This window comes from Engystomops pustulosus, chromosome 3, assembly GCF_040894005.1.
Source record: "Engystomops pustulosus chromosome 3, aEngPut4.maternal, whole genome shotgun sequence".
NCBI classification, from domain to species: domain Eukaryota; kingdom Metazoa; phylum Chordata; class Amphibia; order Anura; family Leptodactylidae; genus Engystomops; species Engystomops pustulosus.
In genome coordinates this window covers 12,692,057-12,710,035 of record NC_092413.1, presented here as the reverse complement: position 1 = coordinate 12,710,035, position 17,979 = coordinate 12,692,057, and the positions used below count along the sequence as shown (strand labels likewise).

General features: G+C 52.5%; 1 protein-coding gene across 3 annotated transcripts; it reads right to left on the bottom strand.

Annotated features, from left to right (window-relative positions):
- Positions 1–830: 830 nt before the first annotated feature.
- AIDA (axin interactor, dorsalization associated) lies at positions 831–17,979 on the bottom strand. 3 transcript variants are annotated; one of them, XM_072140080.1, is made up of 11 exons: positions 17,951–17,979; positions 13,641–13,710; positions 6,356–6,409; positions 5,696–5,750; positions 5,254–5,317; positions 4,109–4,215; positions 3,926–3,937; positions 3,504–3,626; positions 2,851–2,973; positions 2,398–2,515; positions 831–1,389 (listed from the first exon to the last, which is right to left on the bottom strand). In XM_072140080.1, exons 1-11 carry the CDS (start codon positions 17,962–17,964, stop codon positions 1,293–1,295), a joined length of 837 nt encoding a protein of 278 aa, XP_071996181.1. In that variant the 5' UTR covers positions 17,965–17,979; the 3' UTR covers positions 831–1,292. The 3 variants fall into 3 exon arrangements, with proteins under 3 accessions (XP_071996181.1, XP_071996179.1, XP_071996180.1); XM_072140078.1 differs by lacking the exon at positions 17,951–17,979 and adding an exon at positions 17,379–17,644; XM_072140079.1 differs by lacking the exons at positions 3,926–3,937; positions 17,951–17,979 and adding an exon at positions 17,379–17,632.

Genomic DNA, 17,979 nt, shown 5'->3' with positions numbered 1-17,979 from the left:
GACGTGTGACCGCACCCTGAAGCTTAGGTTTCGGGTGAGCATCCAAAAGTGTTCTCTTATGGGGTCCCCCAAAAGACCTCCAGCTTGTGTCCTCTATAAGTGACTTGATGGATGTAGCAGAGTTGTGTGTGTTTGGATGTATGTAGCAGATCTATGTGTGATTTGATAAGAGTCACACACATATTTTTCCCTTTTTTGGATGAGTAAATCTGAGATGCATCTTTTAGTACAAAAAAGATTGGAAGTTTACTTTTATTTTCCCCCTTAAAGTTTCCAAGACAAGTCAATATCAGATTGTGGGGGGTCGATAATAAGGACTGTTCAGCTGATTCCGGGTGTGGGCCAATTCAAGCTGCGGTTCTCAGGCTGACCACTAAGCAGGGAATGGCGCTATACTGTCTGATGGAGAGCACTCGGCCTCCACTTAAAGGGCGTCTACCACCAGGATGAAGGACTGTATGCAAATGAGTCTGAGGGGCTCCAGGCACCATAGGTGTTACTGGAGCCTAGAGCCCCTCAGGCTCATTTACATAAAGGACATCTACCACCAGGATGAAGGACTGTATGCAAATGAGTCTGAGGGGCTCCAGGCACCATAGGTGTTACTGGAGCCTAGAGCCCCTCAGGCTCATTTACATAAAGGACATCTACCACCAGGATGAGAGGACTGTATGTAAATGAGCCTTGAGGGGCTCTAGGCTCCAGTAACCCCTATGGAGCCCCTCAGACTCATTTGCATACAGTCCTTCATCCTGGTGGCAGCCTCAGTCAATGATTAGTAAAGCAAATATTTTTTGGAAAACATAAGAGAAATCAAAATCTGAACACAATTTAAGAATCACTAACAAATCACTTTATAAGGGGAAGGATCAGATACAAAACACGAGGGAAATGGAAAAAAAAGAAAAATCATGTAAAAAAAATGTACAAACAGCAGATAAAAACCAAACTGTGGGGTTGTTTTTCTTTTGCGTCAATTTTGAGGAGCTGTAAACTTTGTATGAATTCAGGATTTTTATCTCTTATGGCGATTATTCTACTGTCTGTAAATATCAAATTTTAGGAAAAGGGGTAAATAAAATTCTAATAATAAAAATCAATTGTTGCTTCCGGGAGAAGATGACGAGGAGTTATATACACGAGTGAACCGGTCACCAGAGTCCATGGGGGGTGCGGGGTCCTGCTGGTCGCACTTTATTGCTGTGGGACAGAGAGCATCATACTGCAGGAGGAGGAGCACAGCCCCTGAGACACGCCCCCTATGGGGGGAGGGGTGGAAGACGGCAGAGGGGTCAGTCCTTGTGCAATGTCTGGTGTAAGTGGAGATACAGAGGCTTCTTGGTCAGCAGCTGCAGCTTCTTTCTCTTAAAGTCTGTCGGTTTCTTATACCTAAAGGTAACATAAAACTCCTTGGTTACATCCTGTATTATACCCCAGAGCTGCACTCACTATTCTGCTGCTGGTGCAGTCACTGTGTACATACATGACATTACTTATCCTGTACTGACCCTGAGTTACATCCTGTATTATACTCCAGAGCTGCACTCACTATTCTGCTGCTGGTGCAGTCACTGTGTACATACATGACATTACTTATCCTGTACTGATCCTGAGTTACATCCTGTATTATACTCCAGAGCTGCACTCACTATTCTGCTGCTGGTGCAGTCACTGTACATACATGACATTACTTATCCTGTACTGATCCTGAGTTACATCCTGTATTATACCCCAGAGCTGCACTCACTATTCTGCTGCTGGTGCAGTCACTGTGTACATACATGACATTACTTATCCTGTACTGATCCTGAGTTACATCCTGTATTATACCCCAGAGCTGCACTCACTATTCTGCTGCTGGTGCAGTCACTGTGTACATACATGACATTACTTATCCTGTACTGATCCTGAGTTACATCCTGTATTATACTCCAGAGCTGCACTCACTATTCTGCTGCTGGTGCAGTCACTGTGTACATACATGACATTACTTATCCTGTACTGATCCTGAGTTACATCTTATATTATACCCCAGAGCTGCACTCACTATTCTGCTGCTGGTGCAGTCACTGTGTACATACATAACATTACTTATCCTGTACTGATCCTGAGTTACATCCTGTATTATACTCCAGAGCTGCACTCACTATTCTGCTGCTGGTGCAGTCACTGTGTACATACATGACATTACTTATCCTGTACTGATCCTGAGTTACATCCTGTATTATACCCCAGAGCTGCACTCACTATTCTGCTGCTGGTGCAGTCACTGTGTACATACATGACATTACTCATCCTGTACTGATCCTGAGTTACATCCTGTATTATACCCCAGAGCTGCACTCACTATTCTCATACATTACATATGACATATATTGGGGTACAGGGGTCACTCACAGCTCTATCACTATCTGTCCTGCTTTGATCTCATCCATCTCCATGAAGGCGAAACACTTTGTGCTTGTGAATCGTTTCTTCGGCTTGTAGTGCTTGAATTCGAAAAAAATAGCTGCCCCTGGGATCAGAGACGGACGGAGTTAAAGTGGCAAGAAAATGAGATCTATATTTATAGTTATTTAAATTATAATTCAGTAAAGCACCAATGTCAGTAGTCATAATAACTATGAATACCTCCCCGTTTAGTGTATACAGCTCCTATGCAGACCCATGTGCGCATCACGTGTTTTACTGTGCCCCAATTTCATGGTGCGGAAATTACCAAACTTGAGGGGTCAGAGACAGGAGGGCTCAGACTACACTGTGATGGTTCACGGTCTGTAACCATGGCGACACATCTGCACAGGCGCTGCGCTCCTGCTCATATTGGAGACATTGAGTGACTTTATTCACCTTTTGTAAGTTTTTCCACGTGTTTCTGGATTTCAATTTCCACATTAAAGTGAACGTACGTGTCCTCCTTCCGGCTCGCCATGGGCGTGTCCTGGACCGGCGTCAGGTCTATGCCGTTTATATCTGTGGAAACACAAGAGGAAGAGGGGGCGTCATCTCTGCACCTCAACAATGTGGCCACCAGGTGTCAGCTTTAGAGGGAGCTCGCTACATTATACCAATTACCAAAGGTCAGAGAAGGAGCGACGCCTGAGGCAGATGGCTCCATCCACTTTATAGTGGCCAAGCCAGGGAACTGCCCTGATCTGCCCTGCGCATAGGACCCTAGCAAACCCCTTTAATTCACTGCATAATTCACTGCGCTCCCCCTAGTGTTGACGACAGAGAACACAAATGTTATCAATATTCCGGGGATTTGGAAAACGAGCCCAACCTAAAGATCTGTTAATTTCGGTTGTCTGCGATGGTTGTGAAGGTTGAAAAAGTCTCCATTTCCCACAATGCAGCGGGCTCCAGCAGGAGTCAACCTGCGTTAATTTGCACCAAAAACTACCTAACTTACCCTGTACGACTTGTCAGAAGAGGTGGGGATCTAGTGAAAGGGTGTGGCTTATTCAAGAAAGGGGTGTGGACTGAGGTCAGGGGTCACTCACCCTTCACGCTGACTGTCACGTAGGGGTCGATACACTGCCCGGCGTCCTTCAGACCAATCTTCTCGATCCTGATGGTGAGGAGGGTCATGCCGGGCTCGGAGGGCAGTCTGGGGAGGAGAGTTCCTTGGGAGGGAAAAGACTAAATTTTTTAGATTTATACAAAAAAATACAACATTGCATTTTGTTTCTTAAACCAAGACCCCCCCCCCCCCCCATAGAAAATGGACACCATCCCTGATTATTAAGATGGAGTAATCGCATTTCTTCATATTGGCCACTAGATGTCAGCGCAACCAACTAAACTGCTGTGACAGATGTTGCTTTATGGCCTGCAGTAAAACCCCCGTTCTGGTATAAGGCACAGATGCAGGCGAGGAAAGCTCAAAGTAACCAGCCAAAAATAACATAAGGTGATGTGGTACCTTGGATGGCTCCTGTATCGGGCGGGCAGAGGGGCGGGGCACATGCAAATGAGGCGGCCATGCACGTTGACAGCACAACCACAGAAACGAGCAGGACACGGACAGGGAAGGAAACACATGCATCAGAGCAGGCAGCGCTCGTATATAAACAGGTAACATGCAGACCCCAAAATATGGACTTACCCGGGACCCGAGGTGGGAAGGAGTCCGGGGAGCCGACCCCAGCGCCGCCATCATCTTCCTCCTCCTCCACTTCCAAGTTCTCTTCTTCTCCCGGGGCTAAAATCCTCCTAATAAAGAAAAACATGGATATCAGGGAGCTGCGACCTCAGTACAGGACTGTGCATGGGGGGGGGGGGGGGATACCCCTGACCACGGGGGGCTTCCTTCTCCAATCACCCTCTTTATTCCTCATCTGATTTTCACTATGAAATCTCTGCTGAATTCCATCTCGCTAGCAAGAGAGACAGAAGCTGAGGTATCACATATCATAGAAGTCTATGGAGAGGGGAGGGGGAGCACGTTACAGGCAGAAGCTGTGATTATGGGTCACATTTGGGGGGCGACTACTGGTTTGGTCCATAGAGGAGAACTAGAGATCCAGTGTATTGGTAATTACACCGCATGATCTGCCATTGTGTATTAGTAACAGGAGAGGAGAAGATGTGATTGGCCGGAGGGTTAGGTGGGCCATGGACACGCGAAGGGGGGGGGGGGGGTAGGGGGGTGACGCGATCCCCAACAGATGTTCTGCTCTAATTCACCAGCCCAAATAGGTCACACAGGACTCACCGTGTACTGACAACGGAGGTCACACAGGAATCAGTATACAGAGACCCCCCTGTGCAGTCCTCTTGCTATATAGGGTCCTGTGTGACCCCCCCGCGGCGGTGTCCTGACAGCAGGGGTTACACAGGACAGCACAGGGGAGGCACACTGTGTCTATGCTGACCCCGGGGGGGGCCACACGGGGCTCTCTATGCTGACCCCGGGGGGGCCACACGGGGCTCTCTATGCTGACCCCGGGGGGGCCACACGGGGCTCTCTATGCTGACCCCGGGGGGGCCACACGGGGCTCTCTATGCTGACCCCGGGGGGGCCACACGGGGCTCTCTATGCTGACCCCGGGGGGGCCACACGGGGCTCTCTATGCTGACCCCGGGGGGGCCACACGGGGCTCTCTATGCTGACCCCGGGGGGGCCACACGGGGCTCTCTATGCTGACCCCGGGGGGGCCACACGGGGCTCTCTTTGCGGGGTCTTGGCAGCCTTCGCAGGTGACATGACGCATTACACACTGACTTCTGTCCAGCACGGGCTACACTTACCTTAGAGGAACCGGCTGAACATCAAAGGGAAACTCTTTGTTAAACGTCAGGAGGTTGTCCAGGACTGGAAAGGGAGAGAAAAATATCAAAAACACTAAGTAATTAGTTCAAAACCAGCAGTAAGGCCCAGCAGTGCGCCGGGGCTCCCCGCAGTGCACCAGCAGTACAAAGGGGCACCAGCAGTGTGCAAGGGCTCCCCGTAGCGCACCAGCAGTGTGCAAGGGCTCCCCGTAGCGCACCAGCAGTGTGCAAGGGCTCCCCGTAGCGCACCAGCAGTGTGCAAGGGCTCCCCGTAGCGCACCAGCAGTGTGCAAGGGCTCCCCGTAGCGCACCAGCAGTGTGCAAGGGCTCCCCGTAGCGCACCAGCAGTGTGCAAGGGCTCCCCGTAGCGCACCAGCAGTGTGCAAGGGCTCCCCGTAGCGCACCAGCAGCAGACACGTACTTGGTTCCAGTTTCTTGATGTCCTCCAGCTTGAATCCCTCTTGAGATTGTGTGGACTGCGGAGAGGAAGAGGGAGATGTGGAGGATCAGTGACACCTGCAGCCGCCCCAGGGAGCACATATTTAGCAATGCAAATTTAAAAGACCCCAAAATCCCAGACTGACCTTTCATGACCACCTCATCAGATATCGCAGTGACGCCCCCATCCTGTGTGTGAGTAAAGTGGTGGCTCCCCCCAAAAGTCAGACAATTTTCCCCTATTCTGTGGATACTGCAAAAAGTACTTTCACATATAAATCTCTTCTGCCTACAGCCAACACTAGAGGGCGCTCACTACACGTCTATACTAACTGTATGCAGTGAGCTCCCCCTAGTGCTGGCTGCAGGTAGCTAACATTAAGCCATTACCTATCCACAGTTTAGGGGGTAACAGATGGATGGGAGAACATGTCTTCTGGGATCCCCAATCATCAAGAATGTGACATGAAGCAGAGAGCGGCTGATCTGCAGTACCGGCTCTGACCACTACACACAGGACGGCGCTGTCTGCTTCCTGTTCCATTCTTTGTTTATCACCTGATCAGCGGGGGTCCTGGGTATTCACCAATCTTACTTTGCAGACCTGTTTTCTGGATATAAAACACGTTGTGCAGACACCTACCTGCAGGGCGGCGCTGCGCAGTTCCAGGCATGTTGAAATTTTTCCAATTGTTTTCTGCACGACAATAAAAAAAAAAAAAAAAAAACACACCACATCAATTACAGCAACACTCATCATTGCTTATGCAAATCCCCAATGCAAATTAGAATTTTCGGTGCACTATGGGCGTGGCCACCATGTCCGTTGCACCGTCTCCTGTCTAGTGTGAGCCACTCAGCCTTGGAAAATATGCAAATAAGTTTTCCAGGATGGAATAAGGAAAGCCACGCCTCTTAGCTACCTTGAAAGGCAGCCCCCTTGACATCCTGGAAACACTTATTTGCATATTTTCCTAGAATCCCCTAGTGGAACGTCAATGGCTACAAGTCTCCACAAGGCGGCCTTAGTTAGCAAAGTCTCCGTTAAGGAGACCTTACTTCCTGACCCCACCCCCAGGACTGGGTGCACCGAACCTCATAGCCACGCCCATAGTGCACCCAAATGCTCATTTGCATATAAACAAAGTAAGTGAGTGGTCACTAGGATCCAAACTGATGGGGAGGAAAGGGGGGGTGTCCAATGTCACCCTCCCCCCTAATGGAGTAGTGGGTGACCCTATGTGCTCCCGCTCCTCCTCTCCACTTATTTTCGGAGGTCCTATCATCTAAGAACAACCCCTTTAATCACAGGGCTCTTATAAAATCGCCTGTAAATGTCACGTGACGCTTTCATGTGCCGGGGTAGATACAATAGTATTCAGCGGGGAGCAGGAATAGCTACATAAACTATACACTGACAGCAAGCAGAGGTTTTACATACGCAGAAAAGGGTCCCGGTCCAGAGACCACCACTAGTTGCTTGCTCCTAGGCTCAGTTGTCCTGGTGTACGTGGGGTTAACATGAGGGTGGGTGCAGTGACTAGGAGGGGGTAGGCTGCCCCCTATAGACGCTGGGGCAGGGTGCGGCCTGTACGCGGATGAATAACGGCTGCTGGTGATTCGCCAACGTGTGATCCACTTCCCATATACATCCAACATCTCCAAAGCCCTGAAGTCATAAAGGCTCCGAGCTCCGATGGTGGAGAGAGTGCGAGAGGTCACCAAAGGGTTTAGGGAGAGTGCGAGGGGGGGGGGCACAACTCTCTTCCAAGTAGTTATACAATTGTACAACAAAGAGGCATACCAAACCTTCTCCCCGCCCCCCAAACATAAGCTAATCTCTTGTACCAGAGCATGCCCACAACACCCCTCCCTATAAATAGTTGTATATTAAGATCACAGAACCTCTGTATTATGTAATAAAAGAAACAATAAAAGCACAGCTCAGCTCCCGATCCCACCGCAAGTAAAAGAGCATGAACACTATTCCCTACAAGTAGGTTTATACTGCATGTGGGGCTCAGTATTAGGGTTTCACAGAAACACACCCCTACACTAGGTATAAAAAAGACCCCACTTCCTCCTCAGCATGTTACAGAGCACGCCCACACCAACACAGAGCACGCCCCCCCCAACACAGAGCACGCCCCCCCAACACAGAGCACGCCCACAATACGCCCACACCAACACAGAGCACGCCCACAATACCACAGAGCACGCCCACACCAACACAGAGCACGCCCACAATACCACAGAGCACGCCCACAATACCACAGAGCACGCCCCCAACACAGAGCACGCCCACAATACGCCCACAATACCACAGAGCACGCCCCCCAACACAGAGCACGCCCACAATACCACAGAGCACGCCCCCCCAACACAGAGCATCCCCCCCTACCCCAACACAGAGCACGCCCCCAATACCACAGAGCACGCCCCCCAACACAGAGCACGCCCACAATACGCCCACAATACCACAGAGCACGCCCCCCAACACAGAGCACGCCCACAATACCACAGAGCACGCCCACACCAACACAGAGCACGCCCACAATACCACAGAGCACGCCCACAATACCACAGAGCACGCCCCCCAACACAGAGCACGCCCACAATACGCCCACAATACCACAGAGCACGCCCCCCAACACAGAGCACGCCCACAATACCACAGAGCACGCCCCCCCAACACAGAGCATCCCCCCCTACCCCAACACAGAGCACGCCCCCAATACCACAGAGCACGCCCCCCAACACAGAGCACGCCCACAATACGCCCACAATACCACAGAGCACGCCCCCCAACACAGAGCACGCCCACAATACCACAGAGCACGCCCCCCCAACACAGAGCATCCCCCCCTACCCCAACACAGAGCACGCCCCCAATACCACAGAGCACGCCCCCCAACACAGAGCACGCCCACAATACGCCCACAATACCACAGAGCACGCCCACAATACCACAGAGCACGCCCCCCCAACACAGAGCATCCCCCCCTACCCCAACACAGAGCACGCCCCCAATACCACAGAGCACGCCCCCCTTCCCCCCCCCCCAACACAGAGCACGCCCCCTTCCCCCCCCAACACAGAGCACGCCCCCTTCCCCCCCAAACACAGAGCACGCCCCCCAAACACAGAGCACGCCCCCTTCCCCCCCAAACACAGAGCACGCCCCCTTCCCCCCCAAACACAGAGCACGCCCCCTTCCCCCCCAAACACAGAGCACGCCCCCTTCCCCCCCAACACAGAGCACGCCCCCTTCCCCCCCCAACACAGAGCACGCCCCCTTCCCCCCCCAACACAGAGCACGCCCCCTTCCCCCCCCAACACAGAGCACGCCCCCCTACCCCAACACAGAGCACCCCCCCTACCCCAACACAGAGCATCCCCCCTACCCCAACACAGAGCACGCCCACAATACCACAGAGCACGCCCACAATACCACAGAGCACGCCCACAATACCACAGAGCACGCCCACAATACCACAGACCACGCCCACAATACCACAGACCACGCCCACAATACCACAGACCACGCCCACAATACCACAGACCACGCCCCCTTCCCCCCCCAACACAGAGCACGCCCCCTTCCCCCCCCAACACAGAGCACGCCCCCTTCCCCCCCCAACACAGAGCACGCCCCCTTCCCCCCCCAACACAGAGCACGCCCCCTTCCCCCCCCCCAACACAGAGCACGCCCCCTTCCCCCCCCAACACAGAGCACGCCCCCTTCCCCCCCCCACACAGAGCATCCCCCCTCCCCCCCCCCAACACAGAGCATCCCTCCTTCCCCCCCCCCCAACAGAGCATCCCCCCCCCCCCAACACAGAGCATCCCCCCTTCCCCCCCAACACAGAGCATTCCCCCCTACCCCAACACAGAGCACGCCCACAATACCACAGAGCACGCCCCCTTCCCCCCCCAACACAGAGCACGCCCCCTTCCCCCCCCAACACAGAGCACGCCCCCTTCCCCCCCAACACAGAGCACGCCCCCTTCCCCCCCCCAACACAGAGCACGCCCCCTTCCCCCCCCAACACAGAGCACGCCCCCTTCCCCCCCCCACACACAGAGCACGCCCCCTTCCCCCCCCCCAACACAGAGCATCCCCCCCTTCCCCCCCCCACACACAGAGCACGCCCCCTTCCCCCCCCCCCAACACAGAGCATCCCCCCTTCCCCCCCCCAACAGAGCATTCCCCCCCCCCAACACAGAGCATCCCCCCTTCCCCCCCAACACAGAGCATTCCCCCCCTACCCCAACACAGAGCACGCCCACAATACCACAGAGCACGCCCCTCCCCCCCCAACACAGAGCACGCCCCCTCCCCCCCCCAACACAGAGCACGCCCCCTCCCCCCCCCAACACAGAGCACGCCCCCTCCCCCCCCCAACACAGAGCACGCCCCCTCCCCCCCCCAACACAGAGCACGCCCCCCCAACACAGAGCACGCCCCCCCAACACAGAGCACGCCCCCCCAACACAGAGCACGCCCCCCCCAACACAGAGCACGCCCCCCCCAACACAGAGCACGCCCCCCCCAACACAGAGCACGCCCCCCCAACACAGAGCACGCCCCCCCCAACACAGAGCACGCCCCCCCAACACAGAGCACGCCCCCCCAACACAGAGCACGCCCCCCCCAACACAGAGCACGCCCCCCCCAACACAGAGCACGCCCCCCCCAACACAGAGCACGCCCCCCCCAACACAGAGCACGCCCCCCCCAACACAGAGCACGCCCCCCCAACACAGAGCACGCCCCCCCCAACACAGAGCACGCCCCCCCCAACACAGAGCACGCCCCCTTCCCCCCCCAACACAGAGCACGCCCCCTCCCCCCCCCCAACACAGAGCACGCCCCCTCCCCCCCCCAACACAGAGCACGCCCTCTCCCCCCCCCAACACAGAGCACGCCCCCTCCCCCCCCAACACAGAGCACGCCCCCTCCCCCCCCCCAACACAGAGCACGCCCCCTCCCCCCCCCAACACAGAGCACGCCCTCTCCCCCCCCAACACAGAGCACGCCCCCTCCCCCCCCCAACACAGAGCACGCCCCCTCCCCCCCCAACACAGAGCACGCCCCCTCCCCCCCCAACACAGAGCACGCCCCCTCCCCCCCCAACACAGAGCACGCCCCCTCCCCCCCCAACACAGAGCACGCCCCCTCCCCCCCCCCAACACAGAGCACGCCCCCTTCCCCCCCCAACACAGAGCACGCCCCCTTCCCCCCCCAACACAGAGCACGCCCCCTTCCCCCCCCCCAACACAGAGCACGCCCCCTCCCCCCCCCCAACACAGAGCACGCCCCCTCCCCCCCCCCAACACAGAGCACGCCCCCTTCCCCCCCCAACACAGAGCACGCCCCCTTCCCCCCCCAACACAGAGCACGCCCCCTTCCCCCCCCCCAACACAGAGCACGCCCCCTCCCCCCCCCCAACACAGAGCACGCCCCCCCCCCAACACAGAGCACGCCCCCTCCCCCCCCCAACACAGAGCACGCCCCCCTTCCCCCCCCCCCAACACAGAGCACGCCCCCTACCCCCCCAACACAGAGCACGCCCCCTACCCCCCCAACACAGAGCACGCCCCCTACCCCCCCAACACAGAGCACGCTCCTAACACCCATAGGTTAAGTTTAGGACGCCGTTCTGTGACAAGTGATTATACTAGAAGAAGTTTAGAATATATAGGGAATAAGACGAGGTGTAATAAGATTTCCCATAGACGTGGGCGGCAGGATGAGACGAGGATAACGGGTGGTCCTAGAAACCTCGTTCATCCTCAAATTTCCTAAGATACAACCAGAACCTGCCAGAACCTGCAGCCCCACACACAATACACAGGTGTCAGTCAGGTCCTGGCCTGCAGACAAAGCATCTATCACTATGGAAGCCAAGGGCCCGACCCCCAGGGGCCCCACAGAGACCACTAAGCCTCGGGGGGAGGATTGCATGATGTCTCTTTCCGGTGTCAGTCATTACAAGGTCTGAGATAATCTTACAGGAATGTGAAATTGTCTTCTCCTCTACCCTGCACCCCGACCCAAATCACATGCAGAGTCTAAGGCGGAATATTAGTAATGACTTGGCCCAGAACATCCCCCTCCCCCTCCCCGACCCAATATCAGAAATGTGAGAGAAGACGTCCCCGAGAGAGAACACAGGAAACGTACGACCCGCAGGGCAACCGAGTCTGATCTACACCACACGTACAATACTACACCCCACACACGCACAATACTACACCACACACGCCGCACGTGTACAATACTACACCACACACGCCCCACGTGTACAATACTACACCACACACACGTACAATACTACACCACACACGCCGCACGTGTACAATACTACACCCCACACACGTGTACAATACTACACCCCACACACGTGTACAATACTACACCCCACACACGTGTACAATACTACACCCCACACACGTGTACAATACTACACCCCACACACGCGTACAATACTACACCCCACACGCGTACAATACTACGCCCCACACGCCGCACGTGTACAATACTACAACACACACGCCGCACGTGTACAATACTACACCCCACACACGTACAATACTACGCCCCACACGCCGCACGTGTACAATACTACAACACACACGTACAATACTACACCACACACGCCGCACGTGTACAATACTACACCCCACACACGTACAATGCTACACCACACACACGCCGCACGTGTACAATACTACACCACACACACGCCGCACGTGTACAATACTACACCACACACACGCCGCACGTGTACAATACTACACCACACACACGCCGCACGTGTACAATACTACACCACACACACGCCGCACGTGTACAATACTACACCACACACACACGTACAATACTACGACCCACGTGTACAATACTACGCCCCACGTGTACAATACTACGCCCCACACACGCCCCACGTGTACAATACTACGCCCCACGTGTACAATACTACGCCCCACGTGTACAATACTACGCCCCACACACACCCCACGTGTACAATACTACGCCCCACGTGTACAATACTACGCCCCAAACGCCGCATGTGTACAATACTACACCATACACGCCGCACGTGTACAATACTACACCATACACGCCGCACGTGTACAATACTACATCACACGCACATGTGTAATAATACCTCACACACACCCCGCACGTATAATACTACATCACACACCAAATGTATAATACTACATCATACACAGCAGCTACATTACTATACAACAAGTAGTATTATAGTAGTTATATGCTTGTACATAGGGGGCAGTATTATAGTAGTTATATGCTTGTACATAGGGGGCAGTATTATAGTAGTTATATTCTTGTACATAGGGGGCAGTATTATAGTAGTTATATTCTTGTACATAGGGGGCAGTATTATAGTAGTTATATTCTTGTACATAGGGGGCAGTATTATAGTAGTTATATTCTTGTACATAGGGGGCAGTATTATAGTAGTTATATTCTTGTACATAGGGGGCAGTATTATAGTAGTTATATTCTTGTACATAGGAGGCAGTATTATAGTAGTTATATTCTTGTACATAGGGGCAGTATTATAGTAGTTATATTCTTGTACATAGGGGGCAGTATTATAGTAGTTATATTCCTGTACATAGGGGGCAGTATTATAGTAGTTATATTCCTGTACATAGGGGGCAGTATTATAGGAGTTATATTCCTGTACATAGGGGGCAGTATTATAGGAGTTATATTCCTGTACATAGGGGGCAGTATTATAGTAGTTATATTCTTGTACATAGAGGGCAGTATTATAGTAGTTATATTCTTGTACATAGGGGGCAGTATTATAGTAGTTATATTCCTGTACATAGGGGGCAGTATTATAGTAGTTATATTCTTGTACATATAGTCAGTATGGGGCACTTGCCTTGTGATCCTCGGTGAAGTCGGAGGAGTTAGCTGGTGACTGGGCTTCTTTCTGTAGTTGTCGGGCTAAACTATAAAGAGAGAACATTTTTCAGGAACATGTTTTGAGCATCCTACAATAATATCATGTACATGGACATCACAGGTGAATGCTGCACCGCAATAACTGACAATGGGATAGTGCACCTCGATATTTGATCAATATCCAGGTCATAATCTTACGGCCTGCCTTCCTACACTCTTCATTATTGTGACAGAGCTGCTTGTGGGCAGAAGACGCATCGCCCTCCCATAACTTTCCGAGAGAGAACGATTTTCCTAAACTGTTGTATGAATTGACCCTTTGTCATCTGTAACCCATCACAGGTCCCAGGAAATGAAGGTCATTGTGTATTTGTTGCTATGGTCAACAAGGCCTAAAGAAATTTTGAAAAATATGGAAAATTTTCAATAGTGTGGCGTCACATGATCCACACACATCCGAATGATAACCTAGAGGGTCTTTTCTGTCATTTTTCTAGTCAGAAACGTGACAGAAAGCTTTATAGGTAGTCCGTCGGGTAAAATGGCTGCCAAACGCCTCACACGTGACAGCAAATACAGGCAAAGTGGAAGTCGGCCGATGGAGATATCTATATGACGTCACACATGCAATATGGCGGTCCTAGGCCTGACAAGGCCACTAGGCCTCATGCGTCACGCATGTTCTCCAATCAACATGGCCGCCTCATACAAAATCACTGGCGCTTCTACTCGTGCCACCTAAAAAGTGTCATGTCAGTCACAACCTATTAGGTGACGATGGGTGACACCAGTAAATCCTGAGGCCCATGTCAGGTCTGGGACCATCTCGGTGCCATTTGTGAGGTAATTTACCTCAGAAACCCTGCGCCAAAATGGCCGCAATGGCCTTACTGTGGTCTGTGGGGCAATTATTAGTCACGGACATATAAGAAAGGAGGCAAACATGGCGCAACGCTAAGGCCCCAACCACACGTAATAAAAACCGCCCCTTTTAGCGCAATTTGAAAGCATATCCGCCTACGTCACTAAAGGACAAGAATGCATGTGAGAAAAATGGACGTGCAATGAACAGATATGGCTCCACCATGTTCAGTTTGGAAACGCAATTCGTTTGATCAGTGTGATCAGTGACGTGCGTTTTGGCCTGGCATTTTCATTACATTATTGCATATTACAACAGCTGTGGTGAGGCGATTTGCTTAATTACATTACTGTTAACATTTACAATACGCATCGTAAACGCAATGTTAACGCATGCGCCACCAAAACGCAACGTGTGAACACTCCCTTACAGCGCAACAGTATTTAGGAAAATTTTCAATAAAAAAACAAACACCCAGCTTTCCCAGGAACAGATAGATCGCAGCGGCAAGCCAATGCTGTATTTGGCATGCGCCGCCCCTTTAAGAGCGATTCAGCTGCGCATAGAAGCTGCATAGCAGGGAGGTAGTGTGAATACGTGTGGAGCGCAGGCTGCCCCATCTGTGCATGGATTTCATCTCTTATTCACATCCTGTTGAAAAAGTCTCCACCCAAACACAGGCAGCGAGCCGGGGTGGGAACCTGAGCAAATAATCCCAGGCTGGAGGAAATCCCTGCGCAGAGAGAGTCTTACTGTGTGCAACCGGCTCAGCGCAAAAGGAACTCATCAAGAGGACAGACTAGACAACGCTGCCGCTCAGAAGTCCGGAAAAGCTGGGTGGTCACTGAACAGAAATCTGAGAAAGCCGAGTGACAACCATAAATAGTTTATCCAAAGTTTCACCCAACACATTTACATCCCAGGATTGCATCTTCTCCAAGTGCACTGTGGGAATGTCCTCACACTGCTGTGCTCTGTGCATTGAACTGCTCCATAGCGAATTCTGTGTGTGACTACGAGACAGAAATCGGAGGGTGGCTAAAATTCTAGAAAAGCTGGGAAAGATGAGTGACTACCATTAATATCACTTGTTTACATCCCTGAATTGCATCTTCGCCAAGTGCACTGCCCTCACACTGCTGTTCTCTGAACTCCTCATTACTATCTCTATGTGTGTTCTAGTAAAGTTGGGTATCATAGGGTGGTGGGCCAGTATATGGTATAACTAGGCAGAAGAGACCTTCAGTTCTCTAGAAAAGCTGGGTGTGAGTTTTAGGAGAACTTATTTTAAAAAAGCTGAGATGTGGCATACAGGGAACATTTGACATTCAGGACTGTAGAAAAGCTGGGTGACGCCTGTGTATGTGCTTGGGATGTGTCCTCACACTGCTGTGCTCTCTGCAGAGACTATGTATTGTCCCTGGAGTGTAATCAGACCTTTGTGTATGTTGTTAGTAGCAGCAGGACTGTGATAAACGGATTTATCTTACAATAGTGTATTGGTGGTGTCCTCACACTGCATGGAGTAGACTTCTGGTTGAACACTGCAGCATTGGCTCAGAGCAGCTCAATGCACAGAGCACAGCAGTGTGAGGAAACATCATCAGTGCTCATGGAGTAGCTAGAATCCTGGAATATAAATCCACATATCACAGTCCTGTGGCTACTGACAACATACACTGTGGTCTGATTACTCATCTCTCCAGGGACAAAACCTAGCACCGGCTGCAGTCTGTGGAGTCACACCTGCTGACAGGTTCCTTTTTAAAGGAAATTTACCATCAAAATCCATCATTGTGCACTAGGGACACTTACCCAAAAATCCAAGCACCGTGACTGTGGAAATCTTGTTACATTTGTTATCCATGGCCACCTTACTTCTAAAATCAACTTTTAAAATTATGCTAATGAGCAAAAGAAGGGCTGTAACAGAGTCCCTCTGTTCTGTACCTTCACAGGCTGTTACACTTCAGGAGCACTTCCTTATCCCCCAGTGTGAGGTTACATCAGACGCAGAGTGGGAGAGCGCTGTAGCCTGTGAAGCTACAGCACGGAGGGGCTCTGGTAACACTCCCCTCTTTTGCATAATTTAAAAAGTTGATATCAGAAAGAGGGATTTTTTATTAATAAATTATGATGGATAGATTTCCTTTCCCGAGTAGTGATGACAGATGGGTTGGTCGTCCTGTAGTGGTTACATCTCTCCATGCATTGTATCAGCGCTGAGGAGAATTAATTACCCAGAAGACAATGCTGAACATTTCTAGGGGAGTCACCGATTCGCCACCTCACCAGTTGTCAGCCTTACAGCTATGAGGTGGAATGTCAGGACCACTGCTTGCTGTACCCGGCCTATTCCACACTATCACCCTAAGTATACTCCAGTCATCATAAATTGGGGTTGCGGAGGAGGGACCCATTCCCAGCACTCGCACCACAATGTAGGGGAGCAGACAATAGGTACTATGACCCGGCAATATAGATACAGGAATGGGGGCACCTCAAAAAAGGCCACCACCTCCCCAAATTACCCTCAGGATAAAAGAGGGAACGCATTGTACAATTACCCATATTACACCTCAGGGGAGGGGAAAAGGTAACTTGCACTCCACTGATTGCCCCCTTGGGGGGGGGGGGGCACAGGGAGGGGGAATGGGTGCAGAGCCCCTTCTCATTACCCCTGGGGTTAGATTAGGGGGTAATAACTTCTACCCCCAGTGCAATAAACCAGGGGCACTGATTGATACTGGATACAAGGTACATGGGGTGTAACATGATTGGGAGAAAGGGTGTGTGAGCAGGAAGCTGCACCTGTAGTCGGGCACGGGGTGGGAGGGGCTGGCGCACACTCACATCTGATACTCGTCTATGGCCTCCACCAGTTGCCCCCACGAGTCGAAGTCCGTGCCCTTCCTGAAGCTGGCGCTCCACTTGTGCAGGGTCTTGCTGAGGTCACTCATGTCTGGAGCCGCCTCTCAGCTGTGCATCATCCCGGGACCGGTCCCGCCGCCCGCTGCTGCTGATGCTGCCGCCGCCCCTCCTCCTCCGCGGCCAAGCCCATCACAGCGAGACACAGGAAGCCACGCCCCCATCATAAGACCCCCGCCTTCCCCGTACTAAGCCAAGCCTCGCTGTCACAGCCAGTCCCGCCTCCTTTCATCGCTTCCGAAATTCCCTATTGGCCAAAGAGAAGGCACACGCCCATCCTTTCGCCACACCGCGTCGTTACCCTGACAACCGCAGGAGCTTGGGGTCTTCTGCGCACTCTCACGCTTGGGGAATAACGTCATTTTAACACCGATGATTGACAGAAAGGTGCGCCGCTCCAGAGCACCGCCCACTGCTATGTGACGCGCTAGGGCGGGTGAGGCCGGGGCGCCACTGCGCACGCGCGGAAGGGGACTCCCAGCCTTCTGCCTGTTTACCTATGTGAGAGCATTCATCATGTGTCTGC

Excerpts from the sequence above, each read along its gene's own strand:
- AIDA (XM_072140078.1), bottom strand. The coding sequence starts at position 17,485 with ATGAGTGACCTCAGCAAGACCCTGCACAAGTGGAGCGCCAGCTTCAGG. Across the intron at positions 13,711-17,378 it reads GCCATAGACGAGTATCAGAT|TTTAGCCCGACAACTACAGA; the intron begins GTGAGTGTGCGC and ends CTCTCTTTATAG. Across the intron at positions 1,390-2,397 it reads GGACAGATAGTGATAGAGCT|GTATAAGAAACCGACAGACT; the intron begins GTGAGTGACCCC and ends TGTTACCTTTAG.